This window comes from Channa argus, chromosome 16, assembly GCF_033026475.1.
Source record: "Channa argus isolate prfri chromosome 16, Channa argus male v1.0, whole genome shotgun sequence".
In the NCBI taxonomy this organism is placed as follows: Eukaryota; Metazoa; Chordata; class Actinopteri; order Anabantiformes; family Channidae; genus Channa; species Channa argus.
The window spans coordinates 21,130,442-21,142,649 of record NC_090212.1 but is presented as its reverse complement, the minus strand read 5'-3'; the positions used below and the strand labels follow the sequence as shown (position 1 = coordinate 21,142,649).

At 40.5% G+C, this 12,208-nt stretch overlaps 1 protein-coding gene across 2 annotated transcripts in view; it reads left to right on the top strand.

The window, feature by feature from the left end:
- The window catches only part of brf1a (BRF1 RNA polymerase III transcription initiation factor subunit a), a 103,117-nt gene that overhangs the window by 34,824 nt on the left and 56,085 nt on the right, over positions 1-12,208 (top strand). For both annotated transcript variants that reach the window (XM_067479395.1, XM_067479394.1), the window contains exons 10-12: positions 564-603; positions 1,017-1,109; positions 3,772-4,047. In XM_067479395.1, coding sequence (XP_067335496.1) covers positions 564-603; positions 1,017-1,109; positions 3,772-4,047 — 409 coding nt within the window. The remainder of the gene's footprint in view (positions 1-563; positions 604-1,016; positions 1,110-3,771; positions 4,048-12,208) is intronic.

The following is a 12,208-nucleotide window of genomic DNA, read 5'->3' as shown; positions in this document are numbered from 1 at the left end:
CACGAAACATTAGTAGAGACTTTAGTGACTGCATTGTGTAACGTATGATTCATTTAAAAAGGATCAAAGTTATTCTTTAAAAAACTGCAAGAAAAACATAAATCACACTGATGTTAATGTGCAAATTTCATGGCCAGGTTTTGATTTGTGCTTAGTTTTTTTTTTTTTTTTTTGTTATAACAGGAAATCAACCAAGGCTGGAATCTCTGAGATTCACACGATGGATTCCTTCTGTTTGCTGGATTAGTTATTATCATATGCGAAAGTATAAAATATATGTGTAATGTAATGGAATTACACTCTTATCTGTTCATGAACAAATTGATATTTTTACACCCTTTTCGCTCTGTCATGTAGTTCTTGGGATTAAAAGTACTTCTGAAAGCAAAAGCAGCTGCAGTCAGCCACCCACAGTGCTTGTGTTAAAATATTCGTTTTTTCTGACATGTTTTATTGTGTAATCATTTCACCCTGCAGTCAGCGTTCGTTAGGACACGGACTTCATTCTAATTCATTCTCATGTTCAGCTTGTCTCTCTCTCTCCTTTATCGCCCTACTTCTAGCTGGAGATTGAGCTGAAGAAAAGGATAGATGATGTTGAAGGTAAGAATCTGATCCTCGTCTACGTGCCTTCACATTAAAATGGGTTTTGTTAGCGCTTCACAGTACTCAGACTCGCATAACATCAAGATAAAGTTTTGCTGCACTTGGTTTTCCTTCGACCTTGACTTGATCAGACAGAGCGCTGGATGTGGTTCTAGCAGCGAAGAAACTAAAACACTGCAGTACTTGGAGAGGAAACGTGCAATTAACCGTGCGTTATGTTAACAGAGGTAACATACTGTATTGTAATTATGGGACTGAGTGAAATATAATTTTAAGGCTTGGTAAGGGCTCGGAAGAACAACCACGCATGTAATCTCTCTTCCCTCCATTTATCATTCACTTTCATTTTTGGGACATGAAAAATGTCCCGCGTCTCACGTTCTTTGGGTTTACATTTTGTGTGTCCACAGATGAAATTCATTGCTACCAGGATGAAATCGATACAGAGCTACAGAGCAGCAGACCCAAACTGAGAGGAGTTTACGCCGCCTACGTCAAAGGAGGTATAAAGGGGTGAATGACTGTTCATGTCTCACATTAATGCAGCCTGAAACACCTGGACTTACAGTACCTGGGTTTGTGTTAGACCTTGAAACTACTGTGGTCTGTTGGTGTGTTTTTATGCAGTATTACACAGTAACGCGAGTTGAGAGTGGTTCAAACACAAATCACGATCCAAGGTAAACAACAATCATAACCAAATAGAACATCTAAACTATATCAATTATGTAGCTACATAATTTAATAAAAATGAAATATTTCCATGATTGTGTCTAATGTCCCTCTATTTTTAGCATTCGCCCTCCTCAACAGTTTGCTCGGGCCTCATCGTTCAGTTTACTCCGGCATTTACTTCTCTTGTTTTGCTGAGGACCACTGGCAAACAGAAATCTTAAAGGTGTTTGTTGCTCCGACGTTTGCTGAGATTTCCTCCTCAAACATTTTGAGCTTGAGGTGCTGAAACAAATTGGATGCATTTCCAACACAATTTGCAAATCACGGATATTTTATCCTGCATTAGTAAATGTGGGAGGGATTTTTGGCTGTAACAAAGCCAATCAGATGGTCACACAGACATAATACATTGGTGCATGTTGTCATGGTTTCTGTACATTGATATACAAACATGCTGTTACCTACTAAATGTCAGCGTACGGGACTTAACGTGCAAGTGTTTTATGGCAAAATTAAAGCTTATCCATAAATGCTAATGTCAACATGTTAAGTAGTAAGTCTTTTAGCATTTTGATCAACAGAAAGTTAGTAGTTATAAGTTTTCCTCAGCACCAAAGATAGAAACTAAAAGTTCATTCAGCTCATTTAATAACACAAATATGTCAAAACAAAGAGATACAGGCGAAGAAACGTGGACTGTAGCTGACGGTACAACACACATCTGTCATCACACTGGTTCCCAGTTAGACATACAGTGGGGGAAAGTTTCCATCGACCAGATTAGTGGCTTTAAAACTCAGTGATGGGATGTAAAATAAAGCGGCAGTATTACAGTAGGAAATTGCAGCTGTAATTATTACTGGGTGGCGGGTGAAAAATCCCCCATCCGTTACTGTAGGTAACGCTACAGTCAGCCCACCTCCCTCAGAGAAATAGATCCAGATGAAAGTCCAGCAGAGTCTGGCTGAGCCTGATGAGTCAGAACAATGAACTCGCATGGCAGCTGCACTGAAGATAAAAGCTTCGACAAGCTTTTTCATATGGTTACCTGTTATCTGTCTGCCGGTTTGTTCCGGTTTGCATCGCACCCTGATGTGTTTTCTAGTTTGGCTCCTGGGTCACAGGCTGTCACTGATTTCAGGCGTGTTGCTCTTTAGTTTCTTCTCAGGCTGAACTGCTTCTCTGGCTTGTGGGCTGAAGCCTGTGTGAGCACACTTTAATTATTCTTGATTAAGGGACACGTTTTAATTAGATACTGGAAATGTGAGGAAACGCCCAAAATTATCATCCCAGTTATTCTTAGTTGTTATTCTCCATTATTCCGGAAACAAGCATTTGCCATGGAATATTTATAACTACAGTGGTTGGACTGAGTGGACGAATGCGCGTTTTTCTTTAATTTTATAAATGTAATTGGAAAACTGTACAGTTATGCACGAACTAATTGCACCACCTGACCATAGTGTAAATCTCTGCTGCCTCATTAATCCTACTGAGGAGTCATGAACTGCATAATAAGTAAAAAAAACACAGTAAAGGTGAAAGTAATTAACTGTTAATGATTTCTGCTCTTTAGCTTGCACCGCGTCCCATTTCTTGTCAAACGCACCCCCGTTTATGTCCACAGTGACACAGAGGGGACAGAAACTGTGACCTTCCCATTGACCACAAAATCCCTGTAATAATTAAACTAAATAAATGGTGGAATATACAGTATCTGGTTGACAGTGTTGGGGAAGCTGAGCCAGGGAGACAAAATAACAATACTACAGATGAGTGTGTCCTAAGAAATCGCGTCTGGGTTTTTTTACAAAGAACAGAATGAAGAATGTAGAATCTTTGTAGTTTTGTATTATCTAACTGCAACAAAAACGATATAATTTTCACCTTTTTATGATTAATTTGACCAACTGAAGTACTGCTCTACAAAATGCACCTAGTGTGTTGCTCATCAGTTTTTGTATCACTTGATTGGGACCATTTTTACTGCTTAAACTTTCATTTGCCCGTTCAGACACTTCCAGTAGATGCACGGTAAACTGTGTAAACTTTGAAAGCACTTTTCCACCTTGTCGGCGCCCAGAGCTTGTTACAATGAACAGCTTGAACACTGGTCTCTCAGGGTTTTTCCTTTTTATGGCTCCAAATATTGTGTAGCATCAGTAGTTTACCGGTTTCCATTTGTTGTGTAGTTACCATTCAAATCAAATCCAAGTGTTAAACTACTAGGTTATTAACATGCAGTGTAATTACACCCCAATCGTGCTGTTTGGTAATTTGATTACAAAACTGTTGTGCCACAAATGGAGTTTACAATGCAGAACAACGTGACAGCTGTATCCTCAAAATGCTTTGAACATATATGTTAAAAAAAAAAAGCGTAAAGAAATGAGACACTAATATGTCAGAGACACAAGTTGGACAGGGAAACGTGAAGCTTTTCTTCACTGGTCTGCAGCTCATCCTGACCCCTCTCTCTTGCTCTTCCAGAGACCGTTGTGGACTCTGATGAACCAGAAGAGGAAGAGGAGCTCCTGGCTGTGGCCAAGCACTTTTGCAAAGACCTCAATGAGCTCACAGTGGAGGCTCTGGTAAAACTGGAACAGAAGTCACCAGAGGAGGCGGAGGAGAACCAGGAGCATGAGGACTACATCTCAAAGCGAAAAGGCCCCACACTGGCCTCCATCCTGGGCACCATGCCCTCGGCGGCCACTCTCGGGCTCTCAGAGTCCATCAGCAGATGCATCGGAGAGGAGAAGGAGAACGGTAAGTGCAACCCGAGGTTTATCTTATTGGATGCGTCATTTTCACCCAGAACAATCCCATTTGGTATCACTTCACCAGAAATGAGATTAACTTGATTGGAGGTTCTCTTGCTTTTGTCACAGATTGCTGATTTCTGGGGCATAACAATCTCATTTGTTAGCAAAAACTGCTCTCGGGTTCATCTCCGTGCTTTGTTTTCAGATGGTTTCTGTTGTTTGTGCTCTGTAATGCTCGTCTCTAGTTGAATTTTAATGTGCCATCGGTGAGATCCGAGCAGATGAGGAGGGAGAGCGGTTTTATTTAATAAATCCAACCTATACAAACAATAGTTGGAGAGGAGCGATTTATAAATCTGGGGCTTTAAGACAACATGTCAGCCGGTATTTAGTTTGATTTAACAGACATCTTTATAAAGCAGCAGCACCCTGGAGGATGATCTGATTATGGATGCTGCAGCGATACCGCTCATCCCTGACTGTGTCTGGAACTTACTGTACCACCATAATGAATGCTCTCTCAGGTTTAATTGTTGTAATTAACTCTGCTCCAGAAAGAAATTGGCTTCGCTCCGTGTGCAAACTTTCTCATTCCCTATTTTTTTTTTTTCTTCGTTTCAGCTGCCTTGTACTGTACAGACATGAAGGGAATGTGTGGGCGTTGTGCTTGCTGAATATCTTAACCTTGGAGGTCGTTGACGTGCAAGTTTGTGTCAAAGGTCGTTGTTTGTGGCGCATTAACATCAAGAGTGTGTGTCTGGAGAGTTTGGACAAGCTTTGTGCAGGTTTCATTACGTCTTGTTTTATTGCCGTTATTGCAGTTAAAGCTGCAGTATGTAACTTTATTCAGTACTGTTTTGGTAAGAAAGAGTTGAGGGGAGGTGCAGTCTATGAATCCTGTGACTTGGCCTCTCGGAGCAGCAGTGCAGAAATGGCCCCTGTAAAAGCTTTTGAGGAAGGATCCTTTAGGATTTAGGATTTTTTTCCAGTTTGAATCTAGTTTTTATCAAATTGTGGCTTTGATTTCAACAGTTTTTGGCGACTCACTCAAATGGGGTTTTTGTGTAACTGATTTTACGTGTGTGTGTGAGAAAAAACAAGCACTTGTCTCTGCAGCTGGATGTTCCATTACAAAGACCTAAGCACATATTGTTGGGGACTATTTTCAGCAGCGGATTAAAGCATATTTGGTGCCGTGGTTTGCCAGGGCAGATATGGGATGTGGTTCTAATGTGGGTATTTTCTATATTTTTTTTTTTTTTTTCAGAGCAAGATTGGACTTGGGCATCAGTTGTCATATTTATGGATAGTATAACAATGGATAGTGCTTGTCTTAATCTGGTGCGACCTTTTCCAGGCTGTTGCTCACGCCCGGTCAGGTAGCCTAAGCCGGGCAAACAGACCTTTTCCACTGGGGTTTGGTTGGAATAAAAAGAGGAGCGATCACACCCTCTGTCATTGTGACTTATTAACAGTTGCTAAAATAAAACAACTGCAGGGATCCATCATGCATCGTCTGTAATTACCTAATTACATGAGTGGGATGTTCTGCCCCCCTCCCTTTATCTCGGTGTGCAGAGGCGTTGATGGATGCGAGGTAATGGTGCCATACAGCTACATCTGTCCTGATGAGGAAACTGTGTTTTTATGGCTGTGAGTGGGAGGACAGGGAGTCATGGGAGGCCAAGGGTGGGAGGTGAAGTGTGTTTTGATGGATGGCTGTTTTGAGGCAAAGGGGGTGGGGAACATCCTGGACCTTAAAGGTCAGAGGTTTGAATCCCAAGAGAAGCCCCTGTGTCCATAAATATTGACCCCAGCTGTTTAAAAAGCCTTTTCTAAGATGTTTTTGTGTTTTTATTGTTTGCTTTTACATTTGTACACACATTTCCGCAAACAGCTCTTAAGGCGGAGTGTGAGTGGATGCATTAAGAGACTCTTTAAGGTCTGCTGGCACTAAAGACAATGGAGAACTTAGTGACTAGAGTAACATGTCAACACTAGTCCACAGCAATGATGGCAGGCACACTTTGCTCACTGATGACTGCTAATGTCGACATGCTAATAAGACTGTGTTTACCCTGCTGACCATCTTAAAGTAAGTGGTGCACTGACATTTCTAACATGAATGTGGTTAGTTTGCAGGTTTTTGGGCACAAGGCAAAGTGTTGCACTGATGATGGCACCGAACTCATCTGTTGCACATTGAAAAACAATAGTTGTTAAACGAAGTGGATCCATGTAGAACGTTTCAGATGACGGTTGAGATGTTTTAGCCCAGACCAACACTCTGACCCCACCATCCCAAGAGCTGCTTGCATGGCTCTGAACACATAACGGTGTTTCCATTTTGTTAATTACAGACATGGACAAATGTATTGATCCCCTTCCACAGAAAAAGAATATGGTTTCCTCTAAAGTAACTTGAAACTGACGAAAGTAATTCATAAAAGAAAGGGGAAAAGTAAAAATAGAATAGAAAATATATATTTTGCTTTTAGTGATGCGAGTTCTGTCAATGGTCTTGCATAAGTTGTAAGGTTGTGTTGCTAGTCATGGAGAAGGTGGTGTTACAGATTTCTACCCAAAGGCAGAGTTGGAGTTGCCTCCTGTTTAAACAATGCAGAAGCACTATAGGCTTCTATGGTTGCAGCTTAATCGGAAAGACCAGCAAAAACCAAATATGTTTCCCGTGACACACACGACATCCAGGACACTTCTTCTATTGAAAAAACAAAAATCCTGAAGCTGGAAAAAAAAAAGTATTATTGAAAGTTTCTGGTATTAAGATGCTGGAAATTTAGTGGACTGTCAGAAATTAGATTCTGATGAAATGCTTTTAGCATGTAAATGCACATCTCATCAGATCCGTGTCCATGTAAATGGTTAACTAGGAATCTGTGATCCAAAAGATGTAACCACAGCTCATCACTTTAGGAGCATCCAATGTTCACATGTTCAGAAGATCCTCTTGGGCTCAATGATCCTTCTTGAGGTTCAGCCACTAAAGAGATAAAATGTGAAACATTTGGTTCCTGTTATTTTAAACCTGTGTTTAATGGATGGACACCTCAACACCAACACAGCTATGCTAATTCAGTTTGCCAAAAGAGAACACAACCCCCCAATAAAAGGTTGGATTTATCTTCAAATGCAAAATATCCAGGACTGTCGTCAGTGCTCTAGTCCAGGGGAGTTCCCGTAATCACTTTAATTTTAAATTACATTAAATATATAAGTGCAACCCTGACACCTTCATGGCCATAAAAGCCTTTTTAATTCAGGTCAGACCAATCGTTACCCTGATAAAAATGACTCATCATACAGGTCCATGAATAATGAAATTGGCATAAAAAACGAAAACTCGCTATGACTGAAGGGCTTAATTGTTGTCCAGTGGGACTGGAGGCTGATCTCACCAGGAAGCTGTAATGATCAGATCCCTTGGGAGCGTGTCTGTCTTAGTCTTTGTCTTTTTTATTTTGCTTCCTACATTGCATTAAACATACATTTGTTTTTCTCTTCCACTCATTTTCCTGTTGCACGGTGAACAGTAAAATGCAAAAAGTAACACCTTGACTTTCACCTCCTCTGTGTTTACTGTGCTGCTGTTTCTCTGAAAAATGCTCTTTGAAAATAACATGTTGTGCTTTTATTCTGTGTAATCAGACTAATTGGAGCCATTTTCAGGGTTTTTCAGACACTCTTTTCTTTAACTGTTAGGACTGTTTGGCTGAAATGGTGCAAGTTGAGTATTTTAAAGAACATTTGTTCTTATGTGTGGAAACGAACATGTGCGTGTCATTACACTGTAATCTGTGTGTGTGTGTGTGTGTGTGTGTGTGTGTGTGTGTGTGTGTGTGTGTGTGAGACACTAGTAAGAGCGCTTGTGTGTTGTATCCATTTTCTACCTCTTCTCCTTTTTGGATTGGTTCTGATTAGGTTCAGACTTTAGCTAATTGTGGTGGACGTAGGAGGGGCAGTAGAGGGGGTATCGTGACCACCCCCCTTAAAAAAAAAGAGAGTCTTTGAAGTATTAAGTGGACAGGGTACCTTGTCATTAGGGCTGATCCTTTCATCTGTAGTTTCTGTGGACATTATTAGTCGGGGGCAGGGCAGGAAGTGGGAGGCTGTAATTTTGGATTCGCTCAGGAAAACAGAAGGAGAACGAAGGGAAACGAAGTAAAAGGAAAACGAGAGTTTTGAATCACCCACAGGAGCTTTTTGGGTAGAATTGTGTTTTTACTAGCATGGACACTTGAGCCCCAATATTTTCTGCCTCTGTACTTTTATATCTGGACTTTCCAGAATTGGTCCACTTCTTTATGCTGTGTTTACATACGATTCACCTTATGTCTCGAACAAATCTTCTATTGTAATGTTTGTATGCTGATTGTACTAGATTTGTTAAGGGAGCTGGTTTGGTTTCACAAACATAATATAGATTTTGATTGCATTTAAAATCAAATGTATGATCATTGGGAGCAAACTACTGCTGGCTAAAAATCCACAATGAAGTCTTTCTATACTGGGATCAAAATTAGAACAAGTAAATCAATGTAAACTGCTGGGAGTGACTTTAAACAATTATGTCTTTGGGTCTCAGCATGTAGACAATGTTATAAAGAAAATGGGGAAAGGGTATAGTGGGTAATAAGACAGACCTTAACAGACTTCACTTTGTTCAGAATAAGGGCAGCGAGATGTTCAGATTATACTAGTATTAGAGAAATGTATGATCGACCTTCTTGGCTTCCAATTGAAGTTAAATTTTGTTACAGCCTATTGTTATTCATAAAGTAAGTTATATTAACAGGTATATCACAACGAGTTGCCTAACACACTGTCAGGTAACTCGATTTTTTTTAAATCAACATTACTTGGTTATTCCTAGAACTATATGTACAACTGTTCCCCAAAAATTGGGAAGAAGTGTAAAATGTAAATGAAAACTGAATGCAATGATTTGCAAATCTCAACTCATATTTTATTCACAATAGAACATAAACAACCTAAACCTATATTAGCACATTTTGAATTTGATGGCAGCAACACGTCTCAAAGTTATAACAGGGTGACATTTACCATTGTGTAACATCCCCTCTCCTTTTAACTGTGAAGTGAGGAGACCAGTTGCTGGAGTTTTAGAGGAAATATTGTCCCTGTCTTGTCTGATGCTGGATTCTAGCTGCTCAACAGTCCTGGGCCTTTGTTGCTGGATTTTTTTTAGTTTTATGATTCGCCAAATGTTTTGTATTGGTGAAAGGTCTGGACTGCAGACAGGCCAGTTCAGACTCTTCTCCTGTGAAGCCTTGCTGTTGTGATGGATGCAGTATGTGGTTTATCGTCTTGCTGTAATATGAAAGACCTTCCTTGAAAGAGACGTTGTCTGGATGGAGCACATGTTGCTCTAAAACCTCTGTGATTTTCAGCATTGATGGAGCCTTTTCAAATGTGTAAGATACTGGATCCATGATTTCCAAAAAGAATTTTAAATTTTGATTCATCTGACCACAGAACATTTTTCCATTTTCCCTCAGACCATTTCAAATGAGTTTTGGCGCAGAGAACACGGCGGCGTTTCTGGATCATGTTCACATGTGGCTTCTTCTTTGCATGATACAACTTTAACATATTTTGTGGATTGTACAGTGAGCTGTGTTCACAGACCAGTGATTTCTGGATGTGTTCCTGAGCCCATGTAGTGATGTCCAGCAGAGAATCAGGCCTGTTTTTAATGCAGTGCTGCCTGAGGGCCCGAAGATCACGTGCATCCAGTTTTGACCTTTGGCTTTATCCTTTGCACATAGATTCCTCCAGATATTATATACTGTAGAAGGTGGGATCTTCACAATTTTGTGTTGAAGAACATTTTTCTGAAATTGTTCCACAATTTTTTTTGGGACAGTTTGTTAAAGAACCTCTGCCCGTCTTAATATTGAGAGGCTCTGCCTCTCTGAAATGCTCCTTTTATACTCAGTCATGTTACTGACCTGCTGCAAATTTACCTAATTAGTTGTCAAATACTCCTCCATTTGGTTTTGATTTACGCCAGTTACTTTTCCAGCCTTTTGTTGCCACTGTTCCAACTTTTTTTCAAATGTGTTGCTGCCATCAAATTCAAAATAAGTTAATATTTTTGATTATGATTGTATTTTATCGTATTCAACTACTGACGTTTGCAATGTCATTATTTTTAATCTTTATTGGGATTTTATTGTGAGATTTTGGATTTACTTCATATCATGAAAACATAAATTCATGATTTTGACTCCAGGAAGATTTGTGACCACTGTTGTGGAAACTAATGTAGTTCCCAATAAATGAACAATTTATATTCCAGTATTATTATAACATATGTTAATGTTTGCATGTCAGCCCAGGTTTTTTTTTTTTTTATTGATAAGATTTGTGACAAAATACTTCCATCAACATCAGCTGTACAGTGTAGAATGAGTGTAGAAGACTCGCTGTGTCCCAACTCAAAGCACTGATGTTAAGTACAGCCTGACTGTGGATTTTTGGTCTCCATCCTTTCATGCAGTGTCTTCCTCTTATTCAGATTCTGATCGTGGTTGCAGCAGAGTTAGAAAGTTTGTCTAGACACGTATGTCTTCAGCATGTTCTGGATCTACCCTGGGGTCTCCTCCCATTTGGACGTGCCTAGAAGTCCTCCAATGGAAGACGCCCAAGAGGCTTTCTTAAGATTCCTGAATGATTCCACTGGCTTCATCTTCATGAGCCCGGCCACTCATACCGGCAGCTTGTATTTACAAGCTCTTCCTTTTCTTTCCCACAGCTCATAACCATAGGTGAGGGTTAGAACGCAGATGGATCAATAAAGCTGGAGCTCTGCGTTTCAAGCTCAGCTCCTTCTTCACCACAAGGATTTGGTGATTCAGGAGCAACACTCTGGAACTTTTATTTCTACATTCTGGTGGTGTTAAGTTTGGGCTTAATAATATTAAAATAGTTTAAAATCTAATTATCATACAGAAGTCCAATAGATTCAGGCTTTTTTCTCTTACTTTGCAAAATACACTGTTGTTTGAACTAAATTAATTTATAATATGCCAAAATTTTATTTGCGTTCATTAGAAAACAATCACCTGTTAAGCTTCCTACCAGCTTATTAAGAATGATGAATAAGGTTAGTGCTGCTTTACCTGTTTATCAGCCTAAATGAAGCACAATAATTCCATATTTTTCGATTGAATTAACGTTTGCGTTGCTGGTACTAAGGCTCAGACTGTCGTTACTTGAAGTGTTTATTTCTCACCGATGAACTGTTTTCAGACAGCTGTGCCTCCCTAGTTAAGCTCTTTTTCAATCGTTCAGCCTGTTGTACTTCTCACCATCATTGATGGCCTGTCTGACTGATGGCATTCTCATGAACTCGTGCTCTCGGAGGGAAAACGGGAGCCAGAAAGCCCGTCCCGGCTGACGGTCTGCGGCGAGGAAACGAGACTCCAGCGCCGCCGGACGACTTTGTCACATTCGTCTATAGCTGTGGCCTTTGGGGAGCTCTGCCCCGCACCATTAGAGACGGCATTGATTGAGGCACACTGTTTTCAGTGGAGCACTTAGTTCAATCAATGATGTTTGCCCTGACCTTAACTACCTCAGTGAGCACAGCTCCCCAGCGCTTGTCAAACCACTCTGCTGTTTTTATTGCCTGAAAGCGTCTGGGAAAAGAGCCATTTGAAGTGTGTGAAAGTCTAGATTTCAGCAGGGCCTTGTGCCCTTTGAAGAATTCATTTCATTTTTAGGATCTATAACATCACAGCCCAGTCTCAAAGCTGCGTGCAGGTGTTGGGTCGTTTAAGGAGACAGACATTGCTCCCTAGACAAAATGTTGTCCTAAAATATTTTGTGCCATCCATCCTCCTTACTAACGGCGTTTACTGCAGTAAATCGTAGCTCTCAGCATTTCGGGGCGTGGTAGAAACACTCTGACGGCAGCTCTGCCGAGTCAATTACCGTCCCGGTAAATGAGCAGCATCTGTCTCATCTCTCGGTCCACAGACGAGTTGTTCAGGGATGAAAGAAAATGCAAAGTCTCGTCTTCTTTTGAGCGGCACCACACTTCACCGCCACAGCAGTCAGATGTGTAGAAGAAAGATCTACAAGCTGCTTTGTGTAGTCTTTTTGGTAAGCTAACGAGCAGA